General features: G+C 42.2%; 1 protein-coding gene across 5 annotated transcripts; it reads right to left on the bottom strand.

Moving 5' to 3' along the window:
- Nucleotides 1-285: 285 nt before the first annotated feature.
- ESD (esterase D) lies at nt 286-15,078 on the bottom strand. 5 transcript variants are annotated; one of them, XM_038155688.1, is made up of 9 exons: nt 14,984-15,078; nt 9,391-9,466; nt 8,345-8,433; nt 6,936-7,034; nt 4,240-4,364; nt 3,813-3,932; nt 3,538-3,636; nt 1,595-1,762; nt 286-510 (listed from the first exon to the last, which is right to left on the bottom strand). In XM_038155688.1, exons 2-9 carry the CDS (start codon nt 9,456-9,458, stop codon nt 430-432), a joined length of 849 nt encoding a protein of 282 aa, XP_038011616.1. In that variant the 5' UTR covers nt 9,459-9,466; nt 14,984-15,078; the 3' UTR covers nt 286-429. The 5 variants fall into 5 exon arrangements, with proteins under 5 accessions (XP_038011616.1, XP_038011596.1, XP_038011590.1 ...); XM_038155668.1 differs by lacking the exon at nt 14,984-15,078 and adding an exon at nt 14,852-14,904; XM_038155662.1 differs by lacking the exon at nt 14,984-15,078 and adding an exon at nt 10,865-10,943.
- Between the last annotated feature and the right edge of the window lie 200 nt (nt 15,079-15,278).

The following is a 15,278-nucleotide window of genomic DNA, read 5'->3' as shown; positions in this document are numbered from 1 at the left end:
GAGCTTGATTAGCTGTGCCACTAACAACTTCCTTCCCTATTAAAGGTTGAAGTAAACTCCAGTAGTTAATTAGCTGAATGGGCACACTGTTGTTAATCACAGTCTTTGCACAGTTGCACTAGAAGCTGCCTGCAGGTGCCACGTCCACACCCACGCTCATGGTCTGAAAGTCACTCATCTCCTGGCTTACATTTTGACCCAAAATGCAGCAGATGTAACTTCATGGCATCAAGAGTTCTCCAAGCATGCAAGAACATTCCCAATACATACTCTAAAGCACACACATCAAATTAAGTGGGACTTTTATTTTTCTTAGAAGTCAATCAGAAGAGCTCCATTTTACAAACATTACTTCAGCAAATGATTTTTGTTTACTTCACCACTCTCTCTTGATTCATATTGTCCAGGCAGCACTCACATCCAAATGGTTCAAGCATTGAGGTATTTTGCATGGTGTTTGATGTGGTCATTAATAAATGAAGCAATGAAATAATAGCTGTGATCATAACCCTAGAAAAGAGCAACAAAAAGGAAATCAGCAGAGAACATACAGCTTGCAATAAAGCAATCATGCTAAGCTCTCTTAAAGGAAATATAATGATTCTCCTGGTTTTATCCATCTTAAGAAATACCTGGAATATATATAAAAATGGCAAGGGATACATAACAGGCTAAGTACCGATGAGCACCAGGAAGCTGAACAAACAGAAAGTCCCTTAACCTGCCCAGATCTGGGCCTGTAAGCTGGAGATGGGTAACAGCAAGGCTCAGCTGCAGAGTGAGATGCAATCTGAGAGAACAGTTGCCCTCACCGGCACGGTTCTTCTGGTAAAACACAGGGGGCATAAGGAGAACACAGCCCAGGTCTGAGTTACTGCTCCATCACTGTGCTGAAATGTCACCCTCTGGTCCACAGCCCTTCAGCAGCACTAACTCTATCTTTAGGTGCAAGGTTTATGATAAACCAGAGAGGACAATCCTTCACTCTCCACAACTGAGCTCCTCACTGGGTCTGGGCAGAAGTTGCCAGTGGCTTACAAAGACTCCAGTGCTCTCAGGACAGTCTTGTTCTGGGTCCCTGTGCTACAGGTAAGAGCGATGTAAAGACCTGGGTCTTTACATGAATCTAGGATATCAAGCAGTTCCACCCCTTCCCCAATTTACACAAACACACGCAAACTAAATAATGAAGTTTTATGCTAAAAATGAAACCCACAGCACAGATAAGGGATGCAGCAGAAGGCCATGTGTCACTTTGGCTGTACCAGTGACTGCGATACTCATTAAAAATGATTACTGCTGTGTCTTCAGCCGAGCACCGGCAGCCCGAGTCCCCATGCAGGGATCAGCCTGTCCAAGCTGGAAGCACGACGGCACCTAGTGGTGAAGCGCGGCTGAATCGGGTGGGTGATGCGCACCGTGATGGCCCATGCGACAGCAAAGTCTCACTTCTCACCCTCCTCCTCAAGTGGCCAGGGACAGACCCACAGTGAGAGCATGCCTGCCCCCTTACAGACTCTCATCACTGCCTGCTCTTTGGAACCAAAAATCACAAACAAGAATCTGACAACCAAGGACTGCAGAAGCAACTTGCCTGCTGCAGTCTGAAGACTACAGGGATTTTCCGCTCGGTGCAGGCAGCGATGAAGTTGTCAGGCAGTAACTGGCCTGCAGACAGGAACTGGTCATCTTTGCCTTGGTCAATCAGGATGTCGAGGCGAGCGCCCGAGTAGGACTTCACAAGCTGTGTGGCATCATAGGCCTGCAGAAATAAAAGAGAATTAACATTCAGGTACATTTGTTCAACTGGCTTCAGTTTGTCAACCGGAGAAGAAGAATGGCACAGAGACAGTCCTGGGCAGTGTTGCTCAGGACACCAAGCTGCACTTTGGAAGAACAAAAAAACCAGGAAAAATCCAGGCAACTGAAAAGTAATAGCCATTGCTTTAAAAAGGGCAAATGTATGAGCTGGAGAATTACCAAGTTGGCAGTTAACCAAAGAGAACATCCAGGCCAGGGCTGACTTCCTACAGAATGGAAGAACAGCAACAGTACTAATTCACACCCTTGTGCAGAAACTAGATCCTGCTGAAGAAACTTGGTATCTTCGTGTACTTATTCTGACAGCTAAAAGTCAAAATGCCAGTGTGGCACAACTAAGCTCATGGGCAGGCATTTAACCTGAAGGTTACCATGATCATTTGACCAAGAAAATTTGGTTTGACTGAGAAACAAATAAAAAACTCTAAACACATACGTATCAGAATGTAATTATGATGGGAAACATGTTACCCGTGGGGTCCTGTGCTTATTACATGCCCAAAATAAGTAACTCCTTTAAAAAGACAGCAAAGTGTTTAATGCTGTGGAGAAGACCAATCACCAATGGACAGCAAAATCCAAAGTCCTACACCGAGGCATCAGAGCCATCCTTCCAGGATGCCAACAGATCCAGAAATGATGAAAGTGGGAGCTTGGGCTCAGCCCAGTGCTGTGGCCATGGTATCAAGTTACCCTGAACATGGCAATTTTAAGCCAACCTCTGATCTCTCTATTTTGTATATGTGTTTCAAAGGCAGATCCAGATCCTTTCAACGGTGTGTTCCTGATGATTGCTGTTGATCTATTGGACTAGGTTTGCAGAAGTGGTCCAAAACAAACTAAGGGGACAGAAAACAGGTTTTTGGGCAGTTGTTTTGTTTTGTTTCACAACAAATCCATTCCATTAAGTCTAAGCAAGTTTAACTGGTGGTTTCTAAGTACACAACCTACTCTATTAGAAAAGCAGAGAACACTCTCCAATCCTGTAAAGTTTTAATCAGACCTGGAAGTCTTCCTAAGTCATACTTTAATCCAATTTACAAGGGACTGAACTGCAGCTTGTGCTTATTTACAAGGAAATCCGAGTACATGGTCACAACGATCCCTTCTAACTTAATTGTAAAAACACGGTGCAATGTTTTAGTTGAGATTAAAAATACCGAAGGGCTGCCCAAATAATGCAGCAACCATGCAGACAAACATTTTTGTGTCTTAGCCATTCATACAGAACTACTGATAACTCAAAATTAAGGTCCTGGAGCTAAAACCTAACTTTGTCTAGTTTAATGCTGTTCTGCAGGATACCAATTTCCAAGTATCTGACAGGCTCCTCTTGGAGGCCTCCCACAGGCTGCCCCAGCAAGATGTCATGAGGCTCATCAGTCTGAACAGTTTGCAGCAGTTTCTCTCTTCAGGCTACTACAAAAATACACTGCTCATAATTGTTCTCAGCCCAGATTTAAATCTTCATAAAACTGAGAGGAATGTAGTTGATTTGATGAGAGGCCTGTATCTCATTACATTTTCATAAGCACCATAAAGCAACAGCAAGTCACTCCTGCCAGAAACAAGCAATGCTTTTCTGTGCTTAGGGGGGTAGTAGAACAACAGTACCAGCTCATGGGCAATCCAGAGTTTTTCTCCAGGCTCCTGCTGTGATGTATTTACAGATCACTCATTCATCTGTCATTAAAGAACTGCAGCTGCAATACATACCTCCCATTTGCTTGCATCTGGTCCCAGATATCCACCAAGGGCTTTCTTCCCCCACTGACACTGAATCGGGTTGCAGATAGGAGCAAATGCTGACACAGACTGTTCAGAAAGACAGCAGCAAAAAAACCAAAACTATGTAACAATGAACTGCAGCAAATGAAACTATTTATACATTTAATGCCCTCAAAGAACTCAGTATTATGTTTTCTTCCATCACATTTACAGAAATCTATATAGGCATTAGTATACCTCATATAAGCTGTACTTCATCTTACTTTGTACTTCCCAGGATTCTTTAGAGCAAGAATAAGAGCTCCATGACCTCCCATGGAATGCCCAAAAATAGACATCCGTTCAGGGTCAGTCGGAAAATTGGCATTTATTAGTTTAGGCAGCTGTAAAGGAAACAAAAACATAATAAAAATGTTAAAGCAACTTGAGTGTGTTTAAGAAAAAAGCACACAACTAACCAACTTTTAATGCCACTGAAACCAAACGCACATCTCTGGTTTTAGCCTGACTTTTGAGATCATGGCCTGAAAGCAACTTGAAGGGGAATGTTCAGCTGATAATAAGTAACTCAAAGTATCTCTATAGAAATCACCCATAACCTTGTAACACAAGATGTGGGAATTTCCTATGACTGAGGCACACCCCTTTATCTTACCCAGCAACACCAGGAGAACCCAACATCCAAGTTACCTCATCCTTTATGTAGGAATACATCCTGTAGTTTGTTTTCCAAGGATCTTCAGTGGCATCCACATAAAAACCAGCACCGGTGCCAAAATCCCAGCTTTCATCTTCTCCTTCAATATTGCAGCCACCTAGAATGACAAATCTTTCCGTTGCTACATGTTCAGAATTGGAAAACCTGCCATACAAATCAGACTCGGGACACAAGTTTCTCAATCACACCTCTACCCCTTCAACTATAAAACAATTCAGATTTTAATTCATAAGTACAATGTTTTCAAGTGCTATTTCAACACTTTCAAAATTACACTTACATAATACCTACAGATATCTCCAATTTCTAAATAGTATCAATATCTCCATAAATAAATATAGCATATACCTGTCTTCTAAATTATTTCTGTAAAGCTTTGTCCAATTTACTCAGGAACTTAATCAAAAGTTGGCACTTGTTAGTTGGTGCTACCAGCTTATTTCAGCCATTAGACCTGTGTGAGAAACAGAAGAAAACTTCTTTTTCCCCAGAATGACAGAACCATGTATCACCAAATGGTGTGTCCAAGCCAATTTATGTGCTTTAAATAATGCCTGCTACACCCCTCTTTTTAAGATTCTCCAGAAGAATAATTCACTGTTCTCCTATCATTTCACCTCTTCTGCAATTCATTCCATTGCTCCCACCTATAATTTCCATGAAACTTAAATAATTTCTTCTTTGAATAACTGTAGGACTGTATCCTCTTTTCCAAGGCTCCACTTTCAAACTAAATTTGTAGATGTATTCTTGAAATTCAGTACATCCCACCCAGTCCTCCTTTTGATTAGTCTGTGATTTACCAGCCTGGTCTGCAGAACCTAATGTAATATTTCAAGGTATATGTGAGAGGAATGTTTTGGAGAAAGAGAGGCCATTATTTCCTACCTATTATTTCACCACAGTCAGATTACACTGCAAACCCACGTGTAACTCAACAGTCCCTCACCATTTGTGCAGAGATGGCTGCCACCCTCGCACAGTGTGAAATCAGGTTTGTACAAGGATCAAAGTTGATTTTGCTCCAGTGACATGCCCTTGAACACAGAGTGATTCTGTAATTTAACAGTCCAGCAATCACAGGGACTGGGGTGCTTAAACATGCTGGATGTAAAAAGTCTGTCTCTCAGAGATGGACAAAAACTCAGAAAGTCCTGCCAGGCAATGAAGGCATAATGCTCATTATGCTAAAAAAAACTTTCAGGAGGCCTTGAAAAAAAGAAATTTGAAAAGAAATCTGCATAATATTGGTCAGTATAGCATTCTGGAAAAACAAACCCCTTCAAAGCAGGAAAAGTGAAGTCTATCGAGGCCTGATAGAGGGTCTGTAATGACAAGTATTTAATGATTTCAGGCAGTCTTTTTCCCCATTTTTTCCCATCCAGATACAACTCCTGACTCCTGGGAGGTAATTCTCATGCACTACATAATTAAAATGCATATGTGAGCATTTTCAATACCTCTCAGCTCATGATTATATTTGAATTACTTTTCACTTGTTTCTCCAGACAACTCAAACAGACTTAAGAACATCTGGGGTCTCTGAGCTAAAATTTAAGAGTATAAAATGAAGCTCATACCAAAACTCATTTAAATAGTAGAGCAATCCTTATCAGTTATTAGGCTAAAAGGCAAGAGAGAAGCTGCCATAAGGGACTTAAAAGAAATTGGACCGAGCAATGACTTATGCAAAGGCAGTTACACATTGACAGAGACAATTTACACAGATACTACCAAAACCAAGTTCCAGTCCAACTACCCAATATGAATAAAGCAAAGGTTAGTTGCCCATCTCTAGCCTGCAGCAAATAGCAACAACAAGGTGTGAAGTTCATTCATTCACAAGTTTTGCTCTTCTGTCCCTCTTCTTCATTAGAAACATGTATTTACATTCATTGACCTGATACAACTTCAAAACCTAGATGTAAAAAATGCTTCATGGAAAGAACATCACTTCTTTCCCATACTGCCTGCAGTCATTTGTAATCCATTAAGGCTTCAGAAATATTAGAAGGCTGACACCTTTGTTTATAGCACTCATGAGACTGTGGCAGGATCCAACAAGTGAATCCCCAGTATTTCCAATAACTGCAGATCCACCATTTTCAGATTTCCCATACCATAAGCTCAGCCTTATACAAATAACAGCACATAATTAAAAAAATCCATTCATCAGTAGTCTGTTGTAGCTGCAGGGGAAAAGAGTTTCTAGTTTGCTTTTCAAATATTGTAATCCTCTGAAGGCTTATGTTTCATTTGCTTTACAAGACAGAATACAATTAAGAGCAAGCATTGCATCTTTGTGTGGCAACGCAGTTCTGCAGGTTTTATAGGGTCTCAGCAAGGCACCCAAAATGTCTGCAAGAATTCTAATAAGACACATTTGTTGTTTCACTTTTCTTCCCTCTCCTTGTCTGTGCTGAACTCTAGAGCCCCTTTGTTCTAGTTTTAGTGCCACAACAATAAATTCCAATGTCCAACCCTCACTATCCCGCTATTAAAAACACATGCAGTGTAATCTAGTGAACAATGCAGGCATGCAGAAGTGAGGTCAAATTCTGACTCAGGTGGGCAACACACATTTCAGCACACTGCAGCACCCCATTCTCTGAGGACAGAGAGTGCACCTTAGTGTAATGACTGTCACCACATCTCCTGTGGAACTTACGTGGGCTCGTGTCTGGTGCCACCACAATAAGGCCGTGCTCGGCAGCTGCTTGTTGAAATGCGGCTTTCGTTATAAAATTCTGCTCTGTGCAGGTCAGCCCTGGGGAAATAAAAACATTGTTGGTTACCCATTGCTCATGGCATACTGGTTACAAAACTCTTGTTGAAAGAAAAGGTTTTAGTGCCTTCCAGCACTGTGCATTGAAACCCATCGACCACAGGCATTTGCCAAGGCTGACACTGTTACCTTCTGACCCCTCATCCTGCAACTACATTTTGCTTTGTACTGTCATCTCAGCTGTTTGCATTACAGAATCACACATGTGGTCTGACAAATTCTACATATTTTAGACAGGATAAAAGGGCCCGTAAAAAAAGCACCCTGGCTCCAAAACTCACAGCAATACATGCCTTTTGTACAGCAGCAGGTCCAAATAAAGTCCAGGTCCAAATAAATTACATTTCACACCAATATTTCAATTTTGCTTCACTATGCAAATTGAGAGGAGTTGATGATTTTAGTTTTCTCTGAGGACAACTTTCCAGTAATTTGACTGATATATTCCCCAAGACAATACAGTTTATATTCAACAAAATAAATATCCTGCATGGCTTAGAGCTCTTCAGACAATTTTGATGTTCCTAACTTCAAGTATAAACATTTTCACCCAGTCCACTGTCATGACACAAATCAGACCCACCAGCTATTTTGTGACAAGGAACACAAGTCTCCACACTAACAGTCCTGGTCTCCAACTTTCTAAACACAAGTCTCAATAAAGCAACTCCTCAAATTACAGAACAGAGTTTCTGCTTTTTATTTTGAATAAAAGAAAAAAAAGATAAAGGATTTAATTAATTAACTTTTGATGAGACAGCTTCACTCCTGCTGCACAAGCCTCTTTAGCCCCTGGCCCTTTTTGATCCCACAGGTTTACTTCACACCAGACAAGATTATGCTGAGGCAGCTGACAGCACCTCTCTTTTCAAGTTCACCAGCTACTGCCTGCAACATTGTACTTGGAACAAGGCAGAGTCCACAGGACAAACATGCTGCCTTCCATGGGCTCTTTTCACATCACTACTCTGTCAGCTGAAGCAGTTTTTAAAAACAAATTAAAGCAGAAGGTGTCCCAACAGGAAGGCCTTACAGAAGAAATTTTATACATGTTCATAAAGATATCAACATTTTAGAAATTTCAGAACACAATCTGGTAGGCTACCCCCAAGCTGCATTCTGATTTATCACAGCACACTCAAACTAAGTGTGCCTTCCAGAAGATGAGTTTCTGTAGAATCCAAGAGCTGCCACAGCAGTACCTCCACATTAAGTTTTCAGTAACTGTAGAGCAGTAGTTTAAAAATGCTTAAGATTGTATTTTTTAAGTTACTAAGACTCATGTTACTTACCCGAGAGCCAATACAGCACAGGACACTTCCCAGTTTCTGCTTTTGGAGGCAAGTAGATTCCAAATTTCATTCTGCATTTTAGCTCTGCACTGTATTAATAAAATACTTGATATCAGCACTACTTAATTAACAAGATCACTACCACTAAAAAAAGGAATCAGTGGATCGGTGCATGTCATTGAAAGGGAGATCTGGTCAGCGAATTGTAACAACTAAGTTAAAGGAAGGGAAAATAAATTTTTAAACTCAGCCTTAGACTCCAGATTTGGAAACAGCTAACTTTTCAACCTTATTCTGAATATACTTAAAACAGAGAATTACAAATAAGCCACATTTTCACAGTGCTGCTAACTGAGAACAGGATGAAAATCGAATTTTGAATCCCAGCAATATTTAGCTAGAGCTTTGGCTAGCAAATTGCAAAGCAATTTTTACTGAAGAACACATCCACATGAGTTGCGCAACAGAAAATGCACAGCATGCACCAGCAAGGGAGGTTTTCAATCTATTAAGTCTACCAAATCTAAGACCAATTAGTTGCTCAATTAATGCTAAAGCCTAAAACTATCAATAAACTCTTATCTAAGCACAACTGATGATTTTTATTTCTATCAAAAATTTTTTTTTAAATCTTGGTGTTTTTTGTACACCTTCATTAAACAAGAATCTATTCACTGAGTCACTGCTCACAGCACTCTCCCAGGGTGCACAGAAGTAAGAGACCCAGTAGCAAGTGGAACTTTGCAAACACAGTGGTTCTCTGTGCTGCAAACAGGACAACCCAAACTATTGAAGCTCCATTTTCAAAGGTAAAAGTACTAGCTTCCCACCTCAGCTCTGCAGCACTACATATACCAGATTATGTACCAGATTACATTAACACAGAAATTCAAGAGCACAGCCAAAGCAGCTGTAGACATTATTCCTGACTGAAATATGGATGTTAGTGAGAGCATGCTGCTTTCCTGCAGACTGAAAACACGGACAGCAATGGATTCACTGCACTGCCCCAAGCTAAACATCTTGGCTGCTTCAGAGGTGTTTACCTGTCGTGTTCAAACACCTTCTGGAAACCTTCAAAGCATTTGTTGCTGGAAACCTGTTTCAGTGCCATGATTTTAACTGGGGAAAAAAAATAAAAGAGAGAAAGTTAAATTTGAAAATAAAACAATCCTGCTCTTGAACTTTTTGAGAACAGAAGAGTTGAATACAACTTGTAGTATCTTTGCTTAATATTACCATTTCTCAGAAGAATTTCCTGCACATGCTTTCTGACCTTGCATTAACTTTCTATTTCCCCACAAAAAAGGGACAGGGGAGGCTGAACTCTTGTGAGCAGAATGGGCAAAGCCTACCCGCTTTCCTACAGACCCACATCTCCAATGACCTTTACCTCAGCACTAACTGTGGCTTGCTCTTTGGCTACCAAACAAGCATTCCCATGTGCTGTGGTGAAACTGGACCTCCCTGTGCCAGGCTGTTACTTCCACAATTACCATGCAAGAAAAAAAACTACCACCTTTCCTTCTCTTGTGTGTGACAGTATCCAGCCACAATACTGAGCCTTATTCTCATATTTGATGGAAGATAATCACCACGTTCTAACAGTCTGTGGGACAGCAGAAACGGAGGAGCAGAAGGCTTATTTCCACGGCAAACAGTATGAAAAATATAAGCAAAGGAGAGCCATGGGAGTTTTAGAACAGCTGGTAGCGCCAGTGCGCTCAGGGAACAAGGGAAGGCTGACACAAAAGTGGTCACTGTCAGCCTGCACGGGGCAGTAAAGCTGAGCAGGGAGCTGAAAGGTGAACAGACTGCAGGGTCACAGAATCACAGAATATTCCAAGTCGGAAGGAACGTCCCGGGATCATCGCGTCCAGCTCCCGGCCCTGCACAGGACTATTCCCCAAGTGTCACGCCAGGGGCCTGAGAGCATTGTGGAAATGCTTCTCGAACTCTGTCAGGCTTGGTGCTGTGACCACTTCCCTAGGGAGCTGTTCCAGTGCCCAACCACCCTCTGGGTGAAGAACCTTTTCCTGATATCCAACCTGAACCTGCTCTGACACAACTTCAGGTCATTCCCCCGAGTCTTGTCACCGGCATACCAAAAAACCCTGCGGGGAACCCAGGTAACATCAGACCAGGTAACAAATGTCGAAACGAAAGCGTCCCATCCCTCACACCCGCACGCTCCTTCGGGGCAGCGGGCAAGAAGAAGCACGCACCTCGGAGAGCCCCCGGGGCTCATCGCTGTCCCCCGCGGGGCTGGGGCCGAGGGCCGCCCGCCCAGCAGCGCCTCAGCGCCATGGCCCGGCAGCGCCGCCGAGGCCCGGGCCCGGCTCGGGACGGCCCTTTCCCCACAGCCAGCCCTGCCCGCGGCGCCGCAGCGCTGCCCTGTGCCTCCACTGCCACCCTCCCGCCTCCGGCCAGGCCCGCACGCTCCAGGCACTACCGCCGTCGCCTCCCCGCGCTCCCGGCCCCTTCCCTCTGCCATTCCCGCTGCCGTTCCCGCTGCCTTACCGCGGCAGAGCGGCGGGAAGGGGCGGCCCTGCGCGGAGGCGGCTCCTCCTCCCTCCCCGGGGCCGGCCCGCACCGCCCCCGCCCGCCATGGCGCTGCCGGGCCCCGGCCGCAGCCCGCGGGCAGCCGGGCCTGAGGCGCTGCGGGGCTGCGACGCGTCAAAACTCGTGTAAACATTTTCTTAAAAAACGTCGCTCTGTGATGTTTGGTCTTTGTGTACTTTCTAAGTCTAATCAAGAAAGGAGATTTAATCCGTGAAACAGCAGCGAACAAGCTCTAATTGATGTCCGGGTGCTGGAAAGACAAATTGCTTGTCGGTAGAATTGCCTTGTTAAATGTTAGGGCTTGACATGTTTCAGTGGTCTGAGACCTAGGGAGAGGTTAGCAAAGCTTGGGATAGGCATGTGCTGCTGAGAGTGGGCGCAAAGAACACAGAATTCACGGGCCGCAAGGACATTGGGCAGAACTCCTAGGACAGGGAAGGAAACTCATTAACTGTGCTGAAATCAGCTCTAATTGGGTAGAAGATGATTCTGATGGGGAGACTGTGACCATCGACTCGCAACCCACTGACTCAAGAAATGCACCAGAGAATCCATAATAGTGAACTATTCAAAGCAGCCTTTGTGTTCCTGTCATGGTCCCTTGGCCACTTAAAGAGGGAAAAAAGTTGCTGAAGTGGCCTGAGCTGGGACCACTGCATTGTTCCATTGCAAATGTTTTACTTCCCTTCAGGATTTCAGAGTTCTTCGTAGCAGGTGCCACCAGACAAACTGCTGGTTTTATAATACATCCAAATTCTATTGTCAGTATTTTACATCTTGCCTGCAAATTAATGAAGATACTTGGCAGTGCTTCCATCTTACTCATAACCCAAATGATCTCACTTTGTGCTGGGCTTTTATTATTTATTTCTTTATTTATTAATTTGCAGCTAAACATGCCTATCAGTTGTCAAAAAATGTCCTCAGCAAAGTCCCTCCTACTTTGTAGTCTTGTACCTTGTACTGCTTTGGCAGTAACTATTTTTGCCTATAACATTTGTCAGCCTTGACTTTTCCAATTCCTTTAATATTTTGGAATCCTAATTCTAGCCAAGCACAGTTCTGACAACTTTGTCTCCCCATTGCTTTCTGTTCTTCTCCAGCAGATCCATTTGAACCACAGCTACTGGACCCCAGATCTGGGCCTTGCATCCTGTCTTCCAGAGCAGCTTTCCTATCCTGCCTCTCTGCTTGGATGTAGTTGGTACAAATAATCAGTCTCTGAGCTGTTTAAACCTCCTCATCTCAACTTTTCTTTTTCAAGCTGTGTTTAAATTGCAATCAATCAAATTAAATTGTGTACTTAAGTACTCTTTAGGTTGTTCCTTCCATCTCTATGTGTGCATTTTGTAGCTCCCTAAATGTCTCTCACTAGGAAGATAATGCCCAGGTAGTTATTTGAACTGAACTGTAGCCAGTCTGTTTTCTCTCCTATATATCTAGACAGCTGTTGTTACACACATCTCATTTTCCCTGGTATCTGCAATTTATGTACTGTCAGTGTGAAATCTGCCTAACTCAGGCAGTGATACTGGCCAGATTTTGATGTGTTTGTGCTCTTCCTATCCAAGTCCATTAGATAACCTCTGCCCTATTTACTCCCATTTCAGAGTGAACATTCTGAAGGGTTCACCTAAGAGCCTGCTGATGAGTTTCCCTGGCTTCCCCACGCCTCCATGTCAAGATGTATGCATTATTTTTATGTCTTTTCCATCAAAAATGGCTGAACATAAATGCATAGGTAAATTATGTGAGGGCTGTGTCTCACCCCTTCAGAGAGCTGTTTTTATGGCACAGAGCTGACACACCAGGATAGTGTTAGGAACAGTGTAAGGCAGAGGGAGACAAGCTGGTGCAGTCTCTTCTGTGCTATGGTATAGATCTTTCTAGTATCTTTGGTTATGGACATTTGTTTAACCTTAATTCCATTTCTGTATCCTTTCAGACAGTGTCTGCAGTTCTCATCCCTCAGTATATTTTCATGCTAGCTGTATTGAAACAACCTGTTTCAAGTCTTTAGCTTTTCATGGGAGAAAGTTTGCACAGGGAAAGGGAGAATTTTCTGTACAACTGTATTGTTATTGATTATCTTTATTATTTCCCCTTCCTTCTACATCCATCTATCTTTTACCTTTTATACCTAGATGGAAGTTAGATCTGAGCTTCTTTTCTTTCTTTCCTACACATCTTCACTTTCTTTATCTCTGTACACTGAGGGCTTTTTTCTGCTTTGTTCTAATTCTTGATTTCATTATTTCCATTCTGTTCGTTAGTGTGTCATTTGAGTCCCTAGGTCTTTCGGGGACACAGCATTGTCCTTTGGTCTTGCTTGCACTGCAATCCCAGTTACACAGCTCCCCTGGCTCCTCTTTCACTTGGCTTTATCTTGGATTGGTGCGCCTGCAGCACTGCACTGGGGGTCAGGAATGGCCTCAATGGCTCTGAGCTGCTATGAGGCTGAGCACGTTCATAAATCCTCTTTGCAGAGAGGCTGTGGAAAATATATACACAGAAGATTTGCAGTTGCAGAAAGAAGTAATTTGTGATAAGAAAATAGAAGTAATGTTTTTTGAAAAATTCTTTGTCCCTGGAGCAGTTAAAGCACTTACATCTTTTCCAAGGGAAAAAACCACCCAGTCATGCTTCTTTTATTACAGTAATGTAAAAAGTGTTAGTAATATTTTCTTATCATGTCAGAAAAATGGAAAATTAAACACATTGCAACTGATATTAAATCCAGTGAGGAATATGCTCCTGACAATTCTGACAGAAAGTATTTTCCTCTTAATGTGTTACAATTAAAAATTAAGAAGTCTTGTTTTTTTCATAGTAAATTAATTGCACATATTTGTATTATGTCTTTTGTTTTCTATTTCTTTCTAGTAAAGATTAATTTTGAACCTATGAAAAGTCTGCTTGTTTGAGAAATTTTTCCACATACAGTTTTAAATATCTCATGTATTTACTGTACCCTTGAGGTTGGTATTTTGAATTTAGATATTCAAGTAAACTTTGATGTATAGTTGCAGCTAAGGAAAGATATTGCCTGACAGGAATCTAATCGTGCAGATCTGATTTAGCAAATGCCAAAGGACATATTTAAATTCAATTTAAGCCAATAAATAATACAGTAGAACATTAGGGCTTGTCTTAGCAATGGGAGCTGCAAGGAGAGGTGGAGGCATAAATGCCATTTGTTTAGGCTTGTGGTTGTCATTCCAAGGGAGACAGTGCTTTTCTTTAGCTCTTATGGAATAAGTTAAGATCAGCAACACCAGCTGGCATGCCTTGATCCCTACATGAGCCTTGAAGTAACAAATGTACAGTAGGCTTTCTTTCTTGGTCTTGGTGGACAGTTCAGGCCACAGACTTGAAGTCATTTATCACAATTAGAGTTGAAGCAGCAGAAGAAGCTTTCATGTGTATCAGAAATTCTTCCCATAAAGATTATTTAAATCCGTTATCTATAATGAGCTAAGACAGAGAGTCATGCAAAATTACAATAAAAGATTACTTTAAAGAGCATGGCTATTAGAAAAGCTGAGGAAAACACAGTTATTTATTGCTGTCAAAGATGAGTATGGTAACATGCCTACATGGCTTTTGAAACAACTGGCCTGATCCCCAGCAGAGATAATATTTTTCAGTAATATATATGATTCCTAGGGGGAGTACAGGCAGTGAAAAGGACAGAAGATTCCAAACATCATTTAAGAGGAAAAAGTAGAAGTAGATGCTTATATTGCCCAAATACAATTGGCAAAAAAATTGATTGATCTGATTTAAGGAAAAAATAATTCTTCTGAAATTTAAAAAAAAAAAAAAGAATAAACCTTGAAGGGAACAAGTTTTCAATAACTAATATAGGGATTATTTAGTTAGTGTCTAAAAGTGTCAAAATTAGTGTCTAAAAGATCAAGAAAACTAAGGGCAGGTCAACCTTACCATCACTCTCAGGAAAGTAATGGGACAAATCCTCCTGGGAGCCATTTGCAGGCATGCAGAGAAGAAGGAGGTGAACAGGAATAGCCAATGTGGATTTACGAAGAGCACAGCACACCTGACCAGTCTCATTACCTTCTGAATAGAATTCTGCATCAATGGACAAAGAGGAGCAGTGGAAGTTGTATATGTTAGCTGGGGCTTGGAAAGAGCTTCTAGTACTTCTCCTTGTCTCCTTTAATGAGATTGGAGAAATAAGGTGGGTGGAAAATTGGCTTCATTGCTGGGTTCAGGGAGTATTGATCAGCAGTCCAGAGTCCAGCTGCCAGAGGGACACCCCTCAGGGATTGGTACGATGGGCAGGACTGTTTAGTGTCTTTATTAGTGACCTGGGTGATGAGATGGAGGGCAGTCTGAGATATGTAGGTAA

Source organism: Motacilla alba, chromosome 1 (genome assembly GCF_015832195.1).
Source record: "Motacilla alba alba isolate MOTALB_02 chromosome 1, Motacilla_alba_V1.0_pri, whole genome shotgun sequence".
Lineage (NCBI taxonomy): Eukaryota > Metazoa > Chordata > Aves > Passeriformes > Motacillidae > Motacilla > Motacilla alba.
The sequence above is the reverse complement of the archived record's forward strand: the minus strand, read 5'-3'. Positions and strand labels throughout refer to the sequence as shown.

Coding starts and splice junctions, on each gene's coding strand:
- ESD (XM_038155688.1), bottom strand. CDS start 9,458: ATGGCACTGAAACAGGTTTCCAGCAACAAATGCTTTGAAGGTTTCCAG. Junction 7,035..8,344: donor TGTGCTGTATTGGCTCTCGG/GTAAGTAACATG, acceptor TTATTTCCCCAG/GGCTGACCTGCACAGAGCAG. Junction 3,637..3,812: donor AGAATCCTGGGAAGTACAAA/GTAAGATGAAGT, acceptor CTTTCTGAACAG/TCTGTGTCAGCATTTGCTCC.